At 41.1% G+C, this 26,009-nt stretch overlaps 1 protein-coding gene across 2 annotated transcripts in view; it reads right to left on the bottom strand.

Annotated features, from left to right (window-relative positions):
* Positions 1–24,886, bottom strand: part of LOC131243420 (lysine-specific histone demethylase 1 homolog 3) — a 30,070-nt gene extending 5,184 nt beyond the window's left edge. The window contains exons 1-5 of one of the 2 annotated variants that reach the window (XM_058242780.1): positions 24,700–24,886; positions 21,954–24,613; positions 10,478–10,619; positions 7,460–9,991; positions 7,205–7,298 (exon numbers count right to left, since the gene is read on the bottom strand). In XM_058242780.1, coding sequence (XP_058098763.1) covers positions 7,205–7,298; positions 7,460–9,991; positions 10,478–10,619; positions 21,954–24,538 — 5,353 coding nt within the window. In that variant the 5' untranslated portion in view covers positions 24,539–24,613; positions 24,700–24,886. Of the gene's footprint in view, positions 1–7,204; positions 7,299–7,459; positions 9,992–10,477; positions 10,620–21,953 lie in introns of both variants that reach the window. The other variant, XR_009170051.1, reaches the window with a different exon arrangement.
* Positions 24,887–26,009: the final 1,123 nt, after the last annotated feature.

The following is a 26,009-nucleotide window of genomic DNA, read 5'->3' on the forward strand; positions in this document are numbered from 1 at the left end:
GAGAGAACATTAATTTATTTAGACACCTGAAAAAAGGGAAAAGAATACAACGCATGTTAAGAAACCAAAACAGAAGAAAAGCGGCAGCAATAGTTGCGCATACATGAGGAGCCCAACCTGAAACCAGTGTTTTAAGTATCGACGATATCAGCCGATATATCCCAAGATACATCTTATATCCCACCTGTGCGATACAAAACACACAAGTAGTGGGATATATCCCACATGTTCAATCTGGTGAGCATTTTCGATTTTTGATTCTCTTTTTTTCTATAAACCATGTTAAATCAGTGTCAAATTGCTACAAATCCATGATTTTTCATGCAAATGCATTGGGAGCTTCAATTTTGAGATTTGGAGGAGATTGGCCGAGTTCCGAAAAATTGAAAAAAAAAAAACAAAAACAAAAATTCTCAATTTCTTGCAAATCGGTTGCAATCTGTGTCCAAACATAAAATCAAACATGTACGTAACCTGATCTAGTGATTCTTCTTTTACTTTTGAATGTATTGCTTGTGTTTCCATACATCTTCTTACATTTATAAATTATATGAATAGACTTTGAATATACTAACATCAATCCAATTAGACAGCGCATAGATTAGGACCTCATACAGAGAAAACGTATTATGTGCACTTGTTTTTTGTAATGTTTTGATTTATAAGTGTCTATTGATGTCTTTTTTAACAATCATTGAAATTTCATTGAAAAATTCGACCAATTTCCCAACATTTCCCCATGTTTCCAACAACAGCGATACATTACGCGATACGACCGATATATCCTATGCAATAACCGATACGTATCCGTATCCCAAGGGTGCAATATGTAACGCGATACCGATATTACAAACATTGCCTGAAACAACACTTTTAACTATGCAATTGACTTCACCAACGAAGGACCTTCTATTCTTGAAACACTGGTTATTCCACTCCTTCCAAATAGCCCAAAAGATAGCCATAATTAGGAGCCTCCAAATTGCTTTTCTAGCTTTCCCAACTCCGCCAACATGCCACACCTGAAGGAGATCATCCACCAACTCCAGCATCACCCACGCCAAATGCATCATGGAAAAGAAGAAGTCCCACACTCTCCGCACAAAGGGGCAATGAATGAAAAGGTGATCAATAGACTCCGCATCATTCATACACATTAAGCATATATTAGGGAGAACGTGGGATCTCTGTTGAAGGTTAACAATCGTCAAAACTCGTTTTCTTCCCACCAATCAAACAAAAACCGTCACTCTAGGAGGCGCCCCGTAAAACCAGTGATGGAAAGGATGAGAGGCGTCAGGGTCTCTATCTGAGGAAGACAAACTAAAGAAAAAAGATCGCATAGAAAATTTCCCAAAAGGGTGGCCTTTCCATATGAGAGCCCTCTTCCAAAGGGAGAGGAATGACATGCTTCAGACAGTCCATAAGGCCAATAAACTCAATAAGTTGCTCATTGGTCAGATTCCTACGACAAGGGGGAGTCCAAACAACAGCTTTGGCAACAAAAGAGAAGCACCTAGCCATAGTGATGAAACAGTCTAAAGCGATCGTGCCTAATCTTGGGAAGGCTTCCTGGAGAGTCCTGTCACCACACCAAATATCTGACCAAAAGTGGATGCGAGAGCCGTTACCAAGAGTGAAAGCAATCCTATTATGAATTAAATGTCCTAACAATGTTATGCCTTTCCAAATACCTGAAGCGTGATAAAGAGACAATTGCTTCACAAACCACCCACCCTCTCCTACTCCATACTTAATAGCTACGACCTCCCTCCAAAGCCTTCCAGACTCAATCCCAAATCTCCAATGCCACTTTCCAAGAATAGCCAGATTTATGAGGCCCAAACTCTTTATCCTTGCATCCGCCTAGAGAAGATGAAACTTCTTGCCCTCATTTGCCCCTTTCCAAAAAAGGTCCCACCTCAGCTTTTCGAGCCTATGAAGCTAGCCTCCCCCAAAAGAAAGGTAACGACACTTCTAGTTAGAAAGCTACAGCCGAAAACTTTCGCAAGAGAAATTAGATCATTGTCGATAACATGTACTCCCAACATCTTGCTTTTGTTGACATTAATCTTTAGTCCCGACAATGCTTCAAAACAAATTATAATTTTACAAAGGTCCATGGAAGTCACATTCGCATTGCAAAATGAAAGGGTATCATCTACATACTAAAGATGACTAATTTAAACCCTACCTTCGAATCCATGGAATCCCTTCACCAGACCATTTACCTCCACTCTAGATAACATTTTGCTAAAAGCCTCAACCACCACTACAAAAACATAAGGGGATAGGGGATCCCCTTGTCTGAGATCCCGCAAAGCCCTCAAGAACCCTTGCAACAAACCATTGACCAAAATGGAAAAAGCTGCCTGAACACATGACCAAATTCAGCCCCTCCACCTGTCGTCGCAACCTTGCCGAAGTAGCATGTACTCAAGGAACCCCCAATCAACGTGATCATAGGCTTTCTGACACAAGACAATTAACCACTTGCTCTAAAAGCTCGAATTGTTAGAGCATGGCGAATTAAACCCTTTATCTCATAGCTCAAGCCCCACATCGTGTGGGTTAGAACCTCGACCAAACCTCCCTCGTGGGCCCCAAATCACATGGGTACCACCTCACACGAGCCACCCGCCCCAAATGTGCCCTTGCATCCCACAGGCAACCCCACTCAAGCTCGGTATGAAAATGCCCCTGCAATAATCATCCCAGGTGAGGAGTCTCGAACACGAGACCTAACGCTCTAATACCAATTTGATGCATGACAATTAACCACTTGCTCTAAAAGCTCGAACTATTAGAGCATGGCGAATTAATCCATTTATCTCATAGCCCAAGCCCCAAATCGTATGGGTTAGGACCTCGGCCGAACCCCCCTTTGTGGGCCCCAAATCACATGGGTACCGCCTCACATGGGCCGCCCACCCCAAGTATGCCCTTGCATCCCACAGGCAACCCCACTCGAGCCCGGTGTGAAAATGCCCTATATTACTTTCCCCATATCAAGCTTGCACAAAAGACCACTTCTTCGCTCTTTGTGGCTAGAATCAATACATTCATGAGCGAGAAAGGCACTATCTAAAATTTGTCTTCCCAATACAAAAGCCCCCTGATTTTCAGCAACAACCTTAGAGAAAACTCCTCAAATCTGCAAGGCAAGATCTTCGCCAGAATCTCATATGGGCCACCTATAAGACTAATAGGACAAAAATCTTTTAGGTGCTTAGCAGCATCAATCTTGGGAATGAGAGCAATAAAAGAAGTCACCATCTCAATAGACAGCCTACTGCACTCATAAAATTCCACCACAAAATTCATAATGCCATATTTGAGAATATGCCAAAACATCTGAAAAAAAAATGCAATCGGAAAACCATCCGGACTCGGAGGTTTTTCACCACGCCGAGAATCTACAGTGGCTTTAACCTCCTCTATACAAAACAGAGCTTCAAGGGATGCGACCTCCACATCTAAAAGCTTTTCAAAAGCCAAATTGTCCGGCCGGGGTCTATTCCAAAAATCACCAAATAGCAAGCTGCTATAAAAGGTAACAATGCAGTTACGGATTTTCTTTTTATCCGAAGTCCTCTCTCCATCAATCGCCAAGCCGACTATGCGGTTACATCAAGCCCGAGCACTTGCTATACAATGGAAATAATGAGTATATTTTTGTCCCCCTGGTTGAGCCACACCTCTCCTGAACATTATCGCTATTTGATTTCCTCTTCTTTCGATTGGTTTTCATATCTCAAATACAACCTAAACTTTTGACATAACCGGAAACCAGCGAAACCTTCAACCTCAAATGACTTCCACCAACCAGCTACAGGATCCTTCAACTCATCTATCTCAGCCCACGCTAGCTCAAACCTGAAAGGTTTTGGGCCCCAATTAACTAACGTCACCTTAGAACAATAGGAGGATGATTCAAAATAGATCTTGGCAGTCCACGATGATATGCTAGTGAATATATATCAAACTAGTCCAAAGATACTAAAAATATATTGTTGGGACAAGATTACATTCTGTTGGCCATTGGACCACATGAAATTAGCTCCCTACAATGGTAAGTCCACCAGATCATTCCTGACCACCCAGTCGGAAATTTTCCCCATGCTACTGCCAATACAACTGCCATTTGATTTTTCATTTAGAAAGTCAACGACATTGAAATCAACCTAGATGCACCAGGGGGCATCCCACTTTGGTCTAATGATGCCCAATTCTTGCCAGAAATGATCCCTTACTGAACTGGAGCTAAGGCCATATATTGTTGTGAAAATCCACTAACACCCAAAATAAACTTCCCACAAAAGAAGAAATAAAGAAAAACATCTAGTTTTTGCCAGAGATCATAATTCCATGCGACAAAGAATACCCCTTGCAGTACTTGCCGTGTCAACAGAATCCCAACCCTTGTTCATCACCCCCCAAATAGTATCTAACATGCCTTTATCAATAGCTTAAAGCTTTGTTTACTGCAAAGCAAAGATCTTTGCCTTAGCCTTTCTGCAAACCTTCCTCACCTGAGCCTTCTTAAACTTACAACTTAGACCTCTAATGTTCCATGAGAGAATAATCATTGGAAACTAGCTTTACCCAATCTTCCCTTGTTTCTTACACTAGATTTACCTGACGGTTCATAGTTGATTGAGCATTCATGACTCAATTTTTTTCTACATCCCCTAGGAGATTTTTTACTCTTCACCATTTGAACTTCCCAACTTTGCCTTTGACAAACTAGAAATAATCAATAATTTCCTCATCTCAAGCTCCAAAAGATAACTCGATGAGGCCCCCCCAACCCTTTCGAGCACATCCTTTAACCACCGGTATTGATATTCGGTTGTCGTGCCTCCCCTGAGAATTTGAGAACTCCCCTCTACCCTTGTCAATCCTACTTGAGAATCCGACACTCCCAAGGACTGGCATTGAGGAGGCCCATGGTGGTGTAATAAGTATGGCGTCTTCCAGCGAGGAACCTGAGTCCAGATTAAATAGAGAAAAGGGGGTAGACATCTCGAATAGAAGGGGAGAAAGGTCCACATGTGCGGCAACTTAACAATTGTGGCAGGATATACATGTTTTCTAAACGTGTTGCATAGCTTACACATAACAATTCCAATAAAAACTCTGCATGTGCTGGAGATGATAAAACGGTTCTCGAAAACTCCCCCTCTGAGCTGCCACATGCCAGATCATGTTCCTCTTTTCACCACAATTAATGCCCCTCCATGTGTTGAACGGAGACGCATTCTCCCTGCCCTCGTTAAGACACCAACCTGAAGAAAAGATCTCCTCTAAACACAAAGCACGATCGAGACAACGAACCAATTTGGGGATGCCACCTATCAACACAGAGTTGTTTGAAATAGATTTGGGACCCAAGCCAATAGCCAGTGTTAGGTTCGAGGATGAGCAGGGAGAGGAATCGAGGGGTAAAAGTTGGGCCAAGTGGATTTCATGGGGTGGTGCATCACATGGACGAATCAGATCTTGCACTCATATCACGAGAGATGAGTTCTGAAAAAGTTCTCACGAGTTCTCGTGAGAACTGGTGCACAGGTGAGCATTCCTATATATATATATATATATATATATAAAATGAGGAAGAAGAAAAACCAGTCGCTAATGGTATATACCAGAACCTTACAGAGCACAACATGAAATATAACTCAACGTGTTTAAATCCAACAACCGCAGAAGTATGCATGTTATATACAGCTGTATAAGAATAAACAAATACATATATGCATGCACGTATACAAAAACCGAAACACATATATGCATATTGATGCGGACATCAGTGGCGCACCCTTAAAAGTGTACCAAAGGAGGAGGCGTCGCAGACAGAGTACCGGAGCGGATGAGTTACTATGGATGGACGTTGGGTCCATCGGACCCATTTTCTGACACGGTACGAGTGCAGGAGCGGCATGACCGCACCCTGACCATAGATCCATAGGTCGGATTTCACACCCTACCACACAGGTGTTTTAGTTTTAGGCATTTTTGCTCTTTCTTCTTGTTTCAGGGACTTTATTGCATTTTCTTTATTTTTCATTTTTTTGTTATTTTTCTTATTTTCAGAGGCTTTAGTTTACTTTTACTTTTTTCATAGCTTATATATACGTTGTGAGAAACCTTATTTTCATTATTATTGAATGAATAAAAATTCGTATCTTTTCTTCCTCTTTATTCAAAATATTAGGGTTTCAGGATTGGCTTTTGGGTGTTAAGGATTTCGCCCCGATTTCAGGTTTCCTTCTTTGTAGATCTTCGATGTGCAGGAAAAGGTAAGAATCATCCTCCTTTTCTTTTGACGACAAAAAGACATGTACTTTCTTCATCTCGAACCCTTCATTCTTCAACCCTTTCGTTCCTCTCTGAATATCCCCTTTCTAGTTTGAACGAAAAAGATGGATGGTTAGTCAGTAGAATCAGATCCAAACTTGACCGTGAATTGACTTATGCTAGATCTGGGATATCCTCATATCCCTAGGTCCTCCCTTTTTATTGTTTACACGATTTTATACTAAGGGGCATGATCCTAACGAAATGACCTCATCTTTGTATTGAAATTTATCTAATCCCTTTGATTGGAAATGGTTAGTTGATTCGTGTATTTATTTGAACATTCTTTAACCTAATTATACATGCATCTAGGATTAGGTCATCACATATAGGGGTGCGCACACATGGTATGGGTACCAACACAATTTGTGGTGGTGCCGGACTATCGGGGGGCCTATGTGGTGTATGCATCTGATTTGCACTATCCATATTGTTACCACCCTCATGTTCACCACAGAGGCCGAAAATCAAGCTCATTCAAGTCTCATGTAGGACCACACCATAGGGAACAATGTCAAATCATACCTAAAAGTAAAACCTCTAATTCACATGTTCTGGCCTACCGAAATTTTGTAATGGCCTGATTTTTTGTCCCTTATCTCTTCATCCCTTCAAGGCTCAGTTAATTTGGTGGACTCAACAGAAGTTGACTTGCTAAGACTCTACAAATATTTATAAATAAATATTAAACATCACTTTCAAGACTCAAGTTACCTGATTCAACCGATTTCAAGTCAAGTTTTCGAGTTCTAAAACTATAATCCAAACCAAACTAACATCTATCCAGTGTAGTTATATGCTAAATGCATTAAAAGAATAAAACCAGAAATGGCAGAGTCAATACCAGACGAGCGGACAGCAAGCAAATCAGTTGACACACGCACGAGCAAGCGAACACAGTGGCGCAGGAGCTGAGTCCCATCCTTGCCCATTGAATCCTGTTTTAAAATGGAAAAAATACAATCTAAAAAGTTTTGCAGTTTGCAATGCCAGAAATGTAAAGGGTAGTAGTATAACATCTGGACGGTTCCAACTGGTGCAAGGGGTGGTAGTAGAAACAAAACTGTCCAGATGTTATAGGAAAGAAGAGCGCAGGTACCAGTATCCATGAGTTGAGCGTACTAAGCCCTTCTTTGGTCCCAGCAAACGACTTCAAAACCTCAACAGGAAGACGTAACAACTCTTTCGCCAGATGAAGTCGGCCAGAAGTAGTCTTTGTGTTAGAGAACATATCCCTTAGTAAGGCATCCTTGGTCAAGAACCTCTGTGTCCCATCCCAAGAGCCCTTACACAGAACATTGGAAAGTTCAACTGCATCAAGTCTCTTCACCATGTCTCTCACTTCATTCCTTTCACTATCAGACTGTCTCTGTGCAGCCTCCATTGCCTCTACTTCTGATGTACAATCATTTCCAGTGTTGAATATGTCAATTATGCGTACTGCTTCACGAAGGCCACTCATCATTGCACCGCCAACAGTGTCTGGGTGCTCTTTGCAGGTAGCTTCACCTGCAAAAAATAAACAGTTCTCGACAGGCCTTGCCAAAATATCATAATCCTCTCCAGATGCTCCAACAGCAACGTATGAGTAAGCTCCCCTGCTGAAAGGATCCTTGCCCCAATTCGTAACAACAGATGCAATAGGGTTGGGTACGGAAGCCTCCCCAAAAAGTTTACGGAGAACCATCAACGCATGATTCACATGATCCAAGGAGCTCATACTTTGGCCATCTATAGCTGCCTTACCCACCACAAGTGCAATAAGAACAGGAGCACCAACTGTTTTCTTGATGTTCCAGAACATAAAGCATTGTCCCCTGCAGTCCGTTTCCTCTGCAGTAGCTCCGAAGTAATCCACCGTATCATCCCAGAAAACTTCTGGAAATTCCAATACTACTTTATTCAGCACACCAAAGCCAAGTCGTTGAATAGAAGATTGTTTCCAGTCCGGTAGAACTGGAGAGAACTTGATCATGTTCGCCTTTAAGCAGCCCAGGGGCACAGTAATGAGAACTGCGTCACCTACAAACTCATCACCACTTGATGTGGAAACTTTTACTTCACTGCACCTTCCGCTTGTTCCTCCAGAGTCCCTTGTATTATACATGACTTCTGTAACAACATGGTTCAAGTGGATACTGAGCCCTTTACATAAAGATTCCAGAACAGCACTGTAACCCCCTTTAATCATACAATGGGCCCCACCGAATCCTCCATAGACGTCATCTTGATTCCAGTAAGGAAGGGACACAGCCTTAAGCAAAGCAGCACAACCATATTCCAAGTTTGCAAAGTGCCAATCCATCACTCTCCTCTCCAGAGGACTCAAAAGCTCCTCATACAAAATACTATTGTCCAGGAGTCTGTTATCAGCATTATTTTCGATTGCAGTATCAACAGAACCATTCGCTGAAGTATCCAAAACTTCGGAGTCATAAGGAATCTTAAATTGATCAGATTCTTTGGCTACTGCTGTTGACTGAACCACGCGACGCCTCTTCAGGGCATATTCTAATCCCTCCTCGAGAGACATTTTCATGGCACCTTCACCATTTTGTGCAACAAGCACTACCATGTCATCAAGGAGACTGTTATACTCTGCCTCCAGAGCTTCATCCAGATCAGCAGGAACTTTCTGACCCGTAACGATATCATATAGAGGGCAGTCACTGTTCAACACAGTCAACTCGAGACCTAACTGACCACAGATCAAGGAGGATGGATCCGGTCTTCTTTCAGTTGCAACATCTGCCTCAACGCCAGTGATAATGCTGGCACCAAGATCCACAGGAACTGAAAGTGATGAGCGGTCTGTATAAACACGACCCCCTATCCTATTCCGAGCCTCAAGCACATTGACAGAGAAACCTTGGCGTTGCAAGTGGCGAGCCGCAGTTAAGCCGGCAGGACCAGCTCCTATAATGATTACTCTTTTACAAACTTCCTGATCACATTGCAATATATCATTCACCTCCATTGGATCTCTTCCAGCACACTCAATCCTAATGCTTCCAACATGTGCCACGTTTTCTCTGTTGATATCAGTCGGTTGATGCTTACTGCATGAAGATTTTATCTGATCCAAAGCAGAGGCAGAATCCAGTCCACCATCCACTGTTTTGCAAGATGGGTCTGTACTAGAAGCATCCAATTCGGCTGCTGTATTTGTTACTTGTGCATCCATGCAATCATCCTCCCGGTCAGTCATTAGAGGCATGCAAGACCCAGTCTTGGGTAGAACTTTCCCATCTGAGCATGTTTCGGACACCTCAATTTTCTCACTGCTGACTGGTACCGGTGCACATGCTACACATGCAGTTTGCATGCCAGCATGCAACTTACAAGATGCAGTTTCTGGTCCCTTGCTAGGCACTAAATAGTCACTTTTCGTAGCTTCCACATCGAGTGCTGATGCCAGTCTTCCATCCGCAACAGATACGTTATTCTTTACCGCAATAAGATATTCAGAAATCTTAACCTGACCGAGAATGTAGCCAACTTCCTCCTGTGAATCAGCATTTTGGCCCCCACTAGTTTCATTAGGTTTGTTTCCTTTTGAAAGTTTGAGATGAGGAATACTATGAGATTTCGCCTTTTCCTTCTCTGAAGCAATGCCTACATTTATATAACCCTGTCAAGAATTTGTTAGAAGTTGGATGGCAGGCTTTTTCTGTGCATAATGAGAAAACAGTAACAATTTGTAAGGAAGCACACGAATTGAATAAAATGGATGATTGAAAAAAGGAAAGGAGGAAGAAGAAGAAGAAGCTGGGCTTCCAGATCAATATCCAAGCAAAAGTATCAACATGGCCAAATGACCAATCTCACATTTTCAATGATAAAATCTCGAAAACAAAAGAATATAACAAAAGAGGGGGGGAGGGATTGAAGAAAAGAAAAGGTTCCAAATTTATATTCAAGTAAAATGATCAAAGTGGCTAAGCTAAATGAACAAACTCTTTTTCTCTTTTTTGTATATAAGAAACCTCAAAACTTTGCAATTTCGAGGAAGGTAAGCCACTTTCTGAGGAACAAAAAAACCAAGAACTATTTCCTTGCCATCATGCTTTGAAAACTGAATAAAAGACAATTTACATGACACAGAACTAAAACTTACGCTGTAGTCAAGAAATGAATAAATCTCCCGAATAAGGGATGCACGTGGTGGTTCATCTTCTGATGGAGCATCAGTTACACCACAGTCTACAAGCGGCAAAATGTGGCACATATCTTTGCTCCAAAGATCTAAGATAAAATTCCTGCAATGTGGCATTAAAATAAATCCAAATCGAATTGAGATAAATTTGTTGATCTTCAGTATCAAGACAAAAGCACATAATGATAAGAGTGGAAGAGTTTATATTTCTGGAGCTTATGTATATTATTCTGCATCAAAAACACAGCTTACTGAAGCATACAATTCAACGCATGTTAGTGGTAAAAAGCTTGATACATCATGATCTGGTTGACTGTCAGGATAAAAAAAGATGGTTATATGTTTAAGATAACTGGTACTATACCAAACTGTTTAAAATGGTCTAGATGAAACAGATCAACGTAACTTCTACACAGTTCCATTGCTGTGGATATTGATGGATAGAGCAACCATACTCTGAATTCAAAAGCAATTTGGAATTACTCGCCTGTCATCTTGTTGAAACTTAACTTTATTAATGGTTCTTCCACGGGAAATCCAGGCCTCACTCATGGAGTGCTTCAGGACGATGTCAGTGGCTGCCAATTGGTGTTTACCTCAACAAGTAGTATGAGACAAGTCTGATGAAGCAAAACTGCAATAGTGCTTAATCCCTGGTCATATTTGGAGGAGAAGATGAACAGGAAGAAGAAGTAGAAGAAGAAGAGGAAGCAAAATAACGAAATGAATTCAAGTCCATATTCCATGATCCAGTAAGTGGCCATGTGCCTGTCATCTCTGTTCAAATGTCCAGCAAAGATTGTGGATAGAGCGGAATTTTTAGCTAAATGATGGCAGACGCTGGGAAGGGGGGAGATTCCAATGCTGAAGAGCATTTTGCAAGGATAATGTGATCCGTCTGAGAACAGGTGGGATGTGTGAAACACGAAGTATCAGCAATTTGGCATGCGATATCAAGCACTTATGATGGGTTCTCGAATTTTATCAGGTTCATTGCGGGTGAGGGTTAGAAAGTACAAATATGGTAGGATCATAGTGTGCCATAACGGCCGTTACAGGCCGTAAAGGCTGTTACATATAGGTAACGGTGGCAACCGTTACACGTTATGGGGTCGTAACAGCCGTTACGGAAAAAATAACTCATAACAGCCATTACAGCCCCCATGAAGGCCTAATGGCCCCGTAACAGTCCATTACAGGGACAATACATGTTTTTCGGGTTTTTTTTTCAATAAGAGAGAGAGAGAGAGAGAGAGAGAGAGAGAGATCGTAACGGACGTTACAGCCTGTATCATAAAGGTAATGGTGGTGGCCGTTACAGCCACCATTACTGTTACGGAATACCCTGGGGAGGATCCATGGTGCATGGATAAAGCTCAACCTGTTTCTCAGCTCTTTATGCAATTGGCCAATTGCAGATCGGGTTAATGCACCACTAGAAAGCTTCATGCAGTGTGAAGACAGGATCGTTTGGAGCCTACCTTTAGTTGAAATCTTCGGGACAGCAAGATTGATTGCTTGTCTGAGTTGCTGGGTTTGCCGGAGAGCAATAGTTGCAGCGGAAGTGGTCCTGATAAAAGGATCTGGGTGCTGGAATCAGATGGGGCATATTCAGCAAGGTCTTTCTACCCAGCAGCAGCAGGGGAGAATTCGATGTCAGTATGTTAGTCCTTGTTTGCTTGGGATGGCCCCATTCCCCGTAAAGTCAATGCAATTTGTTAGTTGGTGTGCCTTGATAAGTTGCTGACTTTGGATCGTCCCCAGCACAGAGACATCACTCTCCCGAGTAGGGACTATATGTGCCAAGTTCAGAAGGAAGACATCCCATGTTTGTCTCCCCACTGACCTGTTGCGGCTGAGCTATTGGCATTGATTTTCGGCCGCTTTGGGATCTCATGGGTAGTCCCACATCCTGTCTGATTTGGTGGCTATCTGGAAGGTCAGGGCACGTGGCAAATTTGGGCACATTATTGGGAAGTCATCACTTGAAGTGGTATTATGGAGCATCTAGTTAGTGTACAACAGAAGAACTTTTCAAGGAAAAGTAAGATAAGGGGTTGTGATTTCCAAGCAAGTCTTTAATATGGCTTTAGAGTGGAGCAAAGTGCATGAGGAGCTGCTTAGTATTTTGATGGCTATGATCAGACCAAGTTGGTCTGAGACAATTAGGAGAGGGTACTGGTTGTAGCAAGGCTCTTTGTTGCCTGGTTTGGGGCCTCAGTTTGGGGTCCTGCTGGTGATGCATCTGTGTATTTGTTGTGGCCGTGCGTTGGCCTGCTTTTTTGTGTGGTTGCGAAGCGGGAAGCAAAGCAGCAACAGATACAGGTGCAGGAGCGGAGACGCATCTGTTTCAAAAAGTTATCAAGTATAAAAGGCTAGAAAGCAGGAGCAAGAGCGCGACTCTGAACAGTGATTCGAACCAGGAGCAGCAGCTAGTTAAAAGAATCCTACAACTAATGTTGTGTTGTTGTTGTATTCTTTTGACTCAATAAATAATCATTTCACAATAATAATAGACAATCCATTAGGATTCGATGATTAGGAATCAAACTAGCCTGGAAAGGAGTGATTTCTTCCACGCTTTTTGGTTTTATGGACACCCTCCTTGGGTATCATCTTTCGCTTTGTTGGTAGGAAGGAAGCGTATTCTAACCATTGACAACCTATAGAAGAGATCTATGATCCTCCCTAATATGTGAGGCAGAGTCGATTGATCACTTATTTATTCATTATTCCTTTGCTTGCCATGTGTGGTCGCTTTTCTTAAAGACTTTTGGCTTCGATTGGGTCATACCCCAATCAGTAGACAGTTTGTTTTGAATGTGGCATGGCGTCTCGCTTGGTAAGGGTAAATTTGCATCTTGGCGTCTGATTTTGCTAGCTGTATTATGGAACATTTGGGGGAAACGCAATCGACAATGTTTCTGCAACAAACAGGGTCCGTGGGAGGAAGTGTGTTGGAAATCAAAAAGGGATGTTATAGAATGGGTCTCGGTGGGAAAAAATGTTGATGTAGCTAATATCTTAGCTTTATTTCGGGACTGTTGTTGTTTCAATCTTCAGAGGTCTCTTTTGTTGTATTTTTTCTGCTTGGCTTTTCGCCTTGCAGCCATTCAATAAAATCTCCATATTATCCTTCAAAAAAATAAAAAATAAATAGACAATCCATTCATCAAAATGTATTTATATATAGAAGCTCCCACATGGATGCACCACAGAAAAAACGAACACCTTTTTCACGAGAACATCTTCAGCAATCCTTGTATAAGATAGAGGGATCCTAAAGATGGACAGGCAATTCCACAAATGTATTGGATTATAGAGGCCCCTAAAAGATCATATCTGAGTCGCAACCCAGGAGGTAGATAACCTAGACATAAGGAACAAGGGGATAAAATGCAGACAGAAGTTGGGCTTATAGAAGAAAAAAAGAAATGAACAAGCAATTTAAAGGGTCATACTATGCTATTCAGGTAGAGATTTTTTTTTTTTTTAATTTGACTGGATCACTGGAAGGTACAGGTATTCAACAATTTGTAGGCACAAGCATAGTCTTCTGTGCTGAACTCCATTTATCCCAAAAAATCAGGTATTTGGACATGGCTATCTATTAAAAATGTGTTTTCAACAGCCCACACACGCCTCTGTGATGCAGGCTGGATGGGAAAGAAAATAAGAGGAGAAGAACTTTGCACGCGCCACAATTCAATGAGTTGATTTTACAGGGTTTTCTCCCTTTGCAAGAGAATAGTTTCTCCTCAAACTCTTGTTTTATTCCAATTTTCATTGCCATACGACATCTACAAAGACATCACATATGATGATATGAATAAAGACTTAATTATTCTAAGAAAATAACAAAAAATACTACAGATTGACCTAAACGTCTCCCTTTCTTTTATTCTCTTATTCTTACATCTAACTCATCTTATTAAGTTCACACAAGATATTAATATATCTTGTAAAAGATCCCCCAATATATTAATATATCCTATTAAAGATCTTTGAAGACTCATATCTCTCAATTAGAAAACTAATCATGACCTAAATGTCTCCCTTTCTTTTATTCTCTTATTCTTACATCTAACTCATCTTATTAATGCACAAATTCAGTCTCGAACTTTTTCCCCAAATATATATATATATATATATATATATATATATATATATATATATATATATATATATATATATATATATAAAAAGCTAGAACCACACATAGGATCCGGTCTCTTAAAATCTCTAAGCATAACTCAACATGTAGGGCCCACTGGATGGGCTATAGTATCCGCAAAGTGAGACTTTGGGGCCCACATCTTCATCGAACACTTCTTGCGATCATTCATGTTTGCATTACTCTACATGTGACAAGACATGAGTTAATGACAAGACAGCACATCTGTTGGATATCTGAGCCATTGGTTGGTGGGACCCCACAGTGTCGATGGCCTGGCACAAAAATCAGGCCTGTGAACTCAGCAGGTGGACTGTATATGCGCGAAAACAATTGATTTCAGACATCTGTATTCCCAAGCTGCAGCATACTTAGGATCATAAACTCAACAGAACACAACTTCACTGTTCTCTTTCGGGGTTGATCTAGATTGTTCATAGGCCAGTCTTGTCCCATTTGTAAAGTGGTTATCTGGATTTTTCCTACACTAATTTCCAATACAATTAGATTTGGGTTGATGAAGTGGAGATGTGCTTGTAGAGTGTTGTGTGACTCATCATCATCATCTAAGCCTTATGCCAATTGACTGGGGTCGGTTACATGAATCTTGTTCTGCCATTCCACTTTATCAAGGGCCAAATAATGCAAACCCCGAAAGGGGAAGCAAATAAATCAAAGAAACAAAGAAAGAGATTGTGGGAAAGGACCCAATAATCCTCTAGCTGAATGTTAGAGACCGCGAATGCAAGACTATGAGCAAGCTCAATAGTCATCTATCTTGAACTAGAGATCACCTCGCCTCCTTCGACAACTACCGTAGAAAAATATGAGAATTACTCAAAGAAAATATCAATCAACTTGTCTTATTCCATAAGCTATTGCCTTATTTATTATCAGTCCTTACAATCTACAATAAAAGCTATGGAATCTAAAAATAAAATTCCTAGCTAGTCCAGATCTGAGAAAATAGGAAACTACCTAAATAAGAAAGCATTGTGATTAAGAAGCGCCTAAACAAGAAAGTACTTAAATAAGAAAAATCTAAAATTACTCATTGCCTAATATAAAGATATGAACAAAAAAGGAAATTTCCTAACGTAGAGATTTGCCAAAAAAATGGAAAGTAGAGATAATCTAAAAGGGGAAAGTGGGCATTTTCTTATGCACATGTGCGGAGCGTGTACACATGAGATGTAGGCCTTTTCTTCAAATCTTGACCAATAGGCTTATGTAGCCATTTGGTTGCATCAATTCCACACGGCTTCGGAAAAAAACTCGTCCTCGAGTTTAAATTGTTAGTCGTAATCTCCTGCAAAGATCCTCATTTGTAACTCGTCTTCTTCGACTTCATTGGCAGTTTATGGTTGAGACCTACATGCCTAATGGGTCGCTGGTGCATAATACGGTGTAGAAACATGCACCATCTTTTCCTTTGCTTCTTGTTGGTCCTTCACATTCTAGATGTCGGTTGTGGCCCCTTGGTGAAAGTTGGCTTCCGATTTGTATATCTTGATTAATGTTGACATGGTACTATTGTGTTGACCTCTATGGAGTTTTACTACATGATCGTAGCCTGTGTTCAAGTTGGATACAATATTGTTATTGCCGATAACCAAAAATGTGGGGAAAAGGGAGGAAACATGGGGAAAACGGTGGAATTTTTCAGTGGAATTTTAGGACATGCCTAAATACACATATTTGCATATTTGGGAATAAAAAAGTTTGCAAAAAGAATGCCTTACATTACATAATAAGTTTTCATTTAATAGGGCCCAGAAAGAATGTGTTGCTATAAAAAAAAATCACTCCAATAGTAACCAAAATAAGTTTATATAATACAAACGCAGCTAGCATACAATAATTAAGACATGAAAAGGTAAATGAACTCAAGAAGTGCCCTCTTTTGGCCATCATACATAATGCATTCATATATAAGAATATAATTTATAAACACCACGCATGCATGATAATCCAACCATCCAATCATCCATCCATCCCAGACATCCGACCATCCATCCATCCATCCAATCGTCCAACAATCCCATCCATCCATCCAATCGTCCAACAATCCCATCTATCCATCTAAGCATCCATTCATCTATCCCATCCCATCCCATCCATCCATCCAATCAACCATCAATCCATCCAAACATCCATCCATCCATACAACCAACCAATCATCCCATCCCATCCCATCCATCTATCCAAACATCCATCCATCCATCCAACCATCATATCCATCCAACTACCCCATCCATCCAACCATCCAACCATATATCCCATCCAACCATCCAAGCATCATCCATCCATCCCATCTATCCATCCATCCATCCAACCAACCCATCTAGCCTTCGAGCGACGAACCAATCTAGATGCATTGATGGTCCTGTGTACACGTGGTTGTGTTTTCATTAAATCAAAGCCATTAATCTATGGGCCCCACCATGATGTATGTGTTTTATCCACTTTGTGAGATCATTTTAGGGCATGAGCCCAAAAATGAGGCAGATCCAAATCTCAAGTGGACCACACCACAAAAAACAGTGGTGATTGAATGCCCGCCATTAAAAACTTATTGGGGCCCATTGTAATGTTTATTTGCCATCCAACCTATTGATTAAGTCACACGATCATTGATGAATGGAAACCATAAATATTAGCTTGATCCAAAACTTTTGTGGCTCCCAAGAAGTTTTTAATGATAGCTCAATCACCACTATTTCTTATGGTGTGGTCCACCTGAGTTTTGGATCTCCCTTATTTTTTGGATCATGTCGTAACAGAAGTTCATAAAATGGATGGACGGAATGGATAAATCTCATACATCATAGAGAGGCCCACATCTTTTCTACAATTGACCAATACAGAGGTTGGCACAGGCAGTGTAACTGCCAAATCCAAGTCCGTTGGGACTGGGAACCAGCTATGTGGGTGGGACCATGACCGTTGGGCCCACCTCGATGCATGAATTGTATATCTGCGCCGTCCATCTATTTTTTTTCAGTTTATTTTAGGGCATGGTCCCAAAAATGAAGCGGATAAAAATTTTAGATGGACCACACCACCAAAAATAGTGGTTATTGATCATTGAAAACCTTTTATGGGCCACAAAAGTTTTGGATCAAGCTGATATTTCTTTTTTCCTTTAATCCAAGTCTGTTTGACGTTATCAATAGGTTCAAACGGTCAACAAACATTACAATGGACCTTAGGAAGCTTTTAATGGTGGGTGTTCAACGACCATTGTTTCCTGTGGTGTGGTCCACCTGAAATTTATCTTCTTCATTTATGGGACCACACTTCAAAATAAGATGGTAAAACAGACGGATAGCGTGGATAAACAATGCATGCATCGAGGTGGGCCCGACGGTCAGGGTCCCGCCCACATCGTTGGTTCTGGGGTCGGAGACAAGTTACGCTCAAATAAAGCCTCCTGGTTTCTATCTCTTTTCTCAAAATAACGGTAGAGAAGTCTCCCGATTTCCTCTCCCTTCTCAAAATAAAGACAAACCTGAAAAAATCTCGATCTCCCAGCGAAAGTTGAAGGTGTGATTTGGGAATCTAACGATTGCGAGGTATTTTTTAAGGAAAATCCCTTAAATGTAAGAAAAATGTTATTTTGGGGGATTTTTTCTAATTTACCAATCCGGGCCAAACCGAGTTTCAATCGCCATTTTGGCCCAAAATTGTGCTCGAATCCACTGATTTTCAAAAGGAGTTGCCGATTTTGTCTTTACAACTTAAAATATGAAGAGAGATTTTCGAAATCCTTCGTTTTCCTTTTTTGCTTTTTGAATTTTTTGTATTTACACAAGCAACAATATCTTTTTCATTTTAGAAATTTTTAAAAAATTGTGAAAATCTTGGTGAAACAATGCATAATTTAAAATATCGACTTCTTTGAAAATTTTGGCGACATGTCATCGATTTCCGTAAGAGAAACGAGAAAAGTGACTATCGGTATCTCTGGTTAGGCAATACCGATATTATCGTCGATAATATCGACATCTCGCCGATATTTTAAACACTGATTGTAGCACTATCCATCTCTTTGCCCATCGGATCGTCCATATTTGTTAAACCTTTGGTATCTTCAATTGAATCATTCGTCAGTTGATCTTTTGGTTTTACTTAAATTTCCTCCCATCCGACCATTGATCCATCAACCAATCCAAAGGAGGATTCCTTTTGGGTTGCCACACTATCTATAACCACATCATTCCTTGGAATGCTAGATAAAACAGAATGAAGCCCATAAAGCTTTGCATGTTCGACCAAGGGCTCAAAGCAAGCTCTCACCAACTCTTTGAGTTCCTTGAATTCATTTGCAATATCTTCTTTGAATGCTCTAATCTCCTTCTTAACTTCCTACAAATTCTCTTCCCATGTCTCTTGAACATTCTTGGCTATCATTGATATTTCTGTGCAATGGGATGCTTTTGAGTAGCTAACATGTGGTTGTCATTGCTCATAACATCTAGAGGGCCATTGAAAGGAATCTCTAGAAGACTCATATGAAAATGGGTGAGACTCGAGACAATAAAGGTGATGACTGTGATAGTCAAAATAAGCCGGCTAAGAATAATGTGATAGATATGGATGGGTAGGAAAGTCTAGATGGGGATAATTATATGAGGCGTATGAACATCTTTCTATCCACAAAATCTCCGAACAGGAGCATGGGTTAAACTATAGGCTTGGATTCTTATCTAAGGTTATGTGGTTTGGGGTGTTTTTTTATTTAAAGGAAAAGAGAAAGGGCAAGGAATTGATGGGTTGGAACGGGATTAGGATATAGTGGGGTTGGAAGATAATATAAATAGGGTAGGGCTTTTTATGTATGGTTAGGGTTCAAAGGGTTTAGGGTGAAAAGGAAAAGGAATTGTATAGGGTTTGGTGATTTTGGGAAGGGAAAGGGAAAAGGAAAAGAAAATGGAAGATGAAGGGTAGAGGAAGCAGAAAGATGAAAGGGTACAATTGAAATGAGAAAATAACCTTCTTTAAGTTTCCTAAGAGCAGAACTTGCTCTAATACCAATTTAATGCAAACCCTGAAAGGGGAAGCAAATAAATCAAAGAAAAGAAGAAAGAGATTGCGAGAAAGGACCCAACATTCCTCTAGCCGAATGCTAGAGGCCACGAATGCAAGACTATGAGCAAGCTTAATAGTCCTCAAGTCTTGAATTAGAGATCACTTCCCCTCCTTCAACAACTACCATAGAAAAATATGAGAATAACTCAAAAGAAAATATCAATCAACTTGTCTTATTTCATAGGCCATTGGCCTTATTTATAATCAATCCTAACAATCTGCAATAAAAGCTACTGAATCTAAAAATAGAATTCTGAGCTAGCCAAGATCTAAGAAAATAGGAAACTACCTAAATTAAAAAGCATTGTAATTAAAAAAGTGTCTAAATAAGGGAGTACTTAAATAAGAAAAAAAATTACTCCTTCCCTAACATAAATATATGAACGAAAAAAGGAAATTTCCTAATGTAGAGATTTGCCTAGAAATGGAAAGTAGAGATAAGCTAGAAAGGGAAAGTGGGCATTTTCTTCTGCACACGTGCAAAGCGTGAGATGTGGGCCTTTTCTTCAAATCTTGATCAATCGGCTTGTGTGGCCATTTGGTTGCATCACCAGACCTTCAATTAGCCCTTGATATTGCTATTTGATGATGATGATTGATGAATCACACAACACATGAGGTAGTGTCGGGCAATTAGAAGCAACATAGAAAATGAAAAATGATGAGAGTGCAAAGACAAGGACTAGGACATGTTTTGGAAACTCTCAGAAGGATAGAATCAAGAATGAAGGCATGAAAATAGTCTAGGAGTAACTGCAATAGGGAAAAAAAAAATAGGAGAAAAATGAAGGCAAAGCAATTGAGATGATCAGCCATGCGCTAGAGACAGTTCTGATAAAGCTGAAAACTTCAATAATGGTTGATTGGCGAAGGATTCATAAAGCTTACACCAAGTATCTATGACAACACTATAAGAATGATGGTTATATATATATATATATATATATATATATATATATATATATATATATATATATAGAAAGGTAATGATGGTTATATAATTTTTTTAGAGTTTTTTACTAAAACTTCATAGGCACCAAGATTCTAGAAGTAGTCATGCTATCTCCATCTCAATTAAAAATAAAATTGCTAGAAAGTACTTTCTTTTTAAATGGTAACTCTTTGGGATTGTTTGGATGCACACAAGCCGTGTACCGCACATGTTGTCCTGCACTTCTATGCAGGTCATGCATGCAAAATAGGACACATGTATCCTATATTATTTGCCAAGCACTTGGGATATGAAGTGGTGAAACATGTGAGGAGCTTAAGATGGTTGGTAACACACGTAGCATTATGACACATGTGCAAACTAGTTGACATGCCGCACATGCGAGGCTTGTGGTGCAAAGTGTGCTTAAACATGGATGGTCGGCACATGCGATGCATGTGCATGGAACATTATGTTGCACCATGCAAGCCTTTAGCATGTACAATCTATCTGACTGTTTGAGCAAGATAGACTATCTTTGAGTAACAATCATATTGGTAGTACATTTTGTCCTCATTTCCTCTTTTGTGTGCAATAGGGTGCTTGACAAACCACATACATGCTGTCACTGCATAATAGCATGTGCAGTACACAACTTGGCATGCATCCAAAGAGCCCCTTTATGGGCATTTGGCACCAAAAAAAAAAAAGAAAGAAAGAAAGAAAAGAAAAGAAAAGAGTGCAAGGGAGAGGGAAGGTGAAAGATCATCCCTCAACCCACTACAAAGCTTCACATAATAATATGACTCCAAGAATCCATAAAAGTTCACATTTACATCCCTAGTGAAAACTAAGAACTTAAGTGCAAAGTAAGTCAATAGCAGGAGAACTATCAACAGTATACCACATTAGCCTGGATCTAATATGCCAAAAACTACAAAACAGACAGATTCCTACAAAAAATATATACATGATAAATAAAATGCCACCAAGGACAGAAGCTTCTCCCTCCTAAATAAAAAGGGTCACAAGAAACTATTGTATAGGCCAGAATGATGTGAAACAAGTAAAATAGGTGAACAAACAAATGTACACATGCAAAAAATATTTATTCCAGCATGCGATCTATTGCTGCAGACGAGAAAATAATAAATGCACAAATGCCTAAGTATTGTTTGCATGGCAATGCAAGCAAGTCTACAAAAGGAAGAGAATGAAAGGTTTCACCAGTTTCAACTGACCTGCATTCAATGTACTCCTGTAGGCCACCTCTGCGCTTTAAGACCTCCTTGAATTTAACTTTTTCAACTGGGCCAACAGCACGAGCTTTCAGCCCAGCTGCTACCGCTGCTGCACCTCCATTATTAGCCTCGGCTAACATATTTGAACGGGTATCAGGCTTGTCTTTCGTTTTCATAGGGCGGTCACCATCAATGAAAGGATTATTTTCAAAAGGTCCTTGCTCATGCATCAAGATTTCCCAATCAATGTCCCCCTCATAAGCCATGTCACCATGTCTACGCTTCTTGACTTTTCGCACTGCTCGTTGCATCTCTGAGAGTTTCTTATCTAATTTGTCAGGATCAGATGCCCGTCCTGCGTCATCTGGATATGTTTCCTTTAGATCAGGCATTATGGACTGACCACCAGCTGATTTGCCTTCCTTAACAGAGAAAGAATCTCGAACTGGGACATCATCAAATTGCCTTTCCGACGCATCATCTGAAGGTTGAGTTTGCGGGGAATCTGAGCAGCTCTTTTTAATAAAGCTGGTTGAATCAATTGCAAGTCCATCAGAGAACTGATTCAAGACATCACCAGTATCTGTTAGTTCCTCCTTGTGATTCAAAGAAGAAGCAAGATCCGGCTTTTCTAATGCTTCTGAAGGCAAAACAGATAACATTCCATCATAAAGTCGATCCAATCCACCATCAGCTCTTGAGATTACTTCTATTTCCGTTGCTACTGAAGCAAGGTGAGGTTTTTGTATTGCAACAAATATGGGATTTCCTATTGATTCATCAGGAGGTTGATTCAGATCATCATCACAGCAAGGTGTTGCTTCTATCTTTATTGAACCTGATGAAGATGTCTTACGTTGAGACTGGAAATCTTTCAAAAGTCTATTGGAACATTTATTTAGCCCATCATCAGACGGGAGTGTTTGGTCCATCTGCATTGGCATGGAAGTCATAGAAGACTTACCATCTAGGCAGGACAAACCATCCTGCATATTTTCAAAAGCAGGCAGTTTCAGTTCATCACATCCCGTGGTTTCCTCGGCCTGAATTAGGTTGGAAACAGAAGCAAACTTCGGAACATGATCGGGAAATTCTTTTTTAGTAATTTTAGAAATTTTATCCAAGCAATCATCACAACCTGGATGGTTCACTTTCTGTGTTTCTTCATGTGCTCCATTCAAAAGATCATAATCGAAACAAGAAGAGGTGGCTTCCCTTGTCCGCATAGGGCATGAATTCTGAGCTGCATTCCGAAGCAGGACTGCCGGAATAATTTCAGAAGATTGATTCAATCCATCATCAGATCTCACATATTCCTCTTTAGGTATCTCTGAGGAAACTGAGCAAGTTTCTGGAACTTGGCCAGATGGACGATCTTCCATGGCTTCAACACAAGGTTGGTCCAAACCATCGTCGCACGGGACTCTTCCCTCAGGAGCCCCTTCGATCAATCCATCCAAACTGTCATTGTCAGGTGTCTCGGACTTCTCTCTCGGGCATGGAATGGAACCCGAATTTGATCTTCGGTGTACAGCAGACGATGGATCTTCTGGGATTCTCTTGGAAGATATATCAAATTGACCATCATTACATCCTGCAGTTTCCTCCATAGTATGTGGGACAGAAACAGACAATCCATCCCTCCCAATTAAACTAGAAGTTTGGCGCAACCCCTCATCAGATCTTCGAGCTTCCGCAGTCCCTTTCCGATCTGAAGCAGAACTGACCTTTCCAACAACAACAGAGAGCGGCTCATCTTCCGAACTCTCACCAGACGTTCGATCCAAATTCCCATCAAATCTAGAAGCACGGCGAACCCCCCTACCCTTAACCAACACCGGATCCTTGGAAGTTCCATCAGAGCCCGGAACAAACCCACCTTCAGATTTCGGCATTATAGTCACCGGTGGTTCCTTTGAAACTCCAGCAGATGTTTTGCCCGACCCATTTCCTGCTCTCCTTCTAGACGATGAACGAGCTTTCCTAACTGAACCAGACTGCGCCTTCCGAACAAACCCAGACAGCAAATCTTTCATATTTTCATCAGAAGAATCACCCAAACTCCCCCCAACATTCAAGATTCTCTCTTCCTGTTCCTGCATAGAAATCAAGAGATCCAGTCTGCCGTGAGACTCAGGTTCCTTCCCGGTCCTCTTTTGCCTCTGACGCCTTTTACCTTTAGCTCCTGGCACACATTCCAAATACTCAGCCGATGGTGAATCCAGCCCAACAGCTGCCCCATCCATTGAAGCCCTAACAGAAGACCGATCCAACAGTCCAGATCCACTCTCCCCAACAATCCTAGGCCCCTTCAACTTCTTCCTAAAACTAGCCAAGGTATCATTCATCCCACCCAAATCCACATCTCCCACCCTAGACTTCTCAACCCCAGCAGCTTCAACCTTCACGCCTACCAAACCAGACTTACTCCGCTTCCCGGTACGGGGCTTCTTAAACTTGAAAAGGGAACCTATCGGCTCGTCGTCGTCATCCGAATCGCCACCAGCGACTTTCATCTCAACCGGCTTCAGCTTCATTTTGCCGGAACTGCCCTTCTTCTTCCTTATACTATCTTCCTCGCCCATGTCACCCAAACGGTTTTGAGGGCTTTTTTCAATCCCCCATCCAAAGACAGAGATGGAATAAATAAAGAGAAAACCCTAAAAAGATAGAATCATCTTCTTTTAGAAATTCTATCTTCCGAAGGATTTCAATACAGAGAGAGAGGGAGATGGGAGAAGAGCACCTGGGCGTGGATTGAAGAGCTCTGGTGTATTGAGGAGCGTCGATCGGTGGTGGAACGCACGGGTGCGCACGTTAGCGGGCGCGCTGCGATTCGGGAAGTGAGTGCGATGCGGAGGAGAAGAGGGAAGTGTGATGGGGTTTTTATTCCCGCGAGAGGTTATGGAAAGGAAAAAGAATGTTAGAAGAGAGAAGGGGTGGGATTTGCAGATCTGCAAGGCGATTTGCGCGAGGATACATTGTACACACGGCACGTGCTTGCTTGACACGTTTGTGTGATATCTCGTCCATTCATCAGGTGGGGCACACCATCATGATCCTCTCACCCAAGGATCCAGTCATCCCGCTTTTCAATTTTTGCATCGTGTTTGAATAAAAAATGTATGGTTGATGCGTATAAGATATAGGACGTGGTTTGCGTCCTAACCCGCCCGTCTCCAGCGACGAACGGACATTTCTGTGGGCGGGCCCACTGCAATTTATCTGTTTATCTACGCCGTCCATCCCTTCTCTCGGATCATTTTAAGGTGTGTCGACAAAAATAAGGCAGATCCAACGCTCAAATAGGCCACAACACATATAAATCTTGCGTTTAATACAACTTGCATTTCATGCTTTATACATTTAATGCAGCCAAGCTTATTATTTGGTGTGGCCCATTTGAGCGTTGGATCTTCCTCATTTTTGTCCAAATATCTTAAAATAATCCGAACGAAGGGATGGACGGTATAGATAAACAGATAAATCACAGTCGGCCCTCCCACATAAATGCCCATTCGTGTCTGGAGATGGGCGGGGTCCGCGTCCTAAGATATACACGTGTGGATCCAACCCTCGAACCACCGGATCCTTGGGCCAGTGCTAGGTCTGTAACGGGCCTAATTTGAGCCGGGCCACAACATCAAAGCCCGCCACGGCCCATCTATGATGGGCCACAATAAATAGGCCTGAGCCCGCCCATGATGATAACGCCTTCTACAATCCAAACACAGCCGCCCATCAAGTGGGCCCCACTTTCCATCATATATTATAAAAATGCCATTGGGATCATAACATGCGACATGATCTTAGGCACGAGCCGAGCTTGAATCAGTTAATGAAGGCCTGTTTGGCAGTACACAAAATTTGTAAATTTCGTAATAAATTTATTTGGTTTTGGCCCAAACAGAACCTAAAATTCTCCAATTTAGGAAATTGGAAATCAGGGGGTTAAAGGATTTTTCCCCACTTTCAATAAAATGTCCATTTTGTAAAGTTCGTTGGCTTTATTATTTAATTAAAATGCCATTTTAGATAAATAAGCAATGAAAGTGG

Source organism: Magnolia sinica, chromosome 4 (genome assembly GCF_029962835.1).
Source record: "Magnolia sinica isolate HGM2019 chromosome 4, MsV1, whole genome shotgun sequence".
Lineage (NCBI taxonomy): Eukaryota > Viridiplantae > Streptophyta > Magnoliopsida > Magnoliales > Magnoliaceae > Magnolia > Magnolia sinica.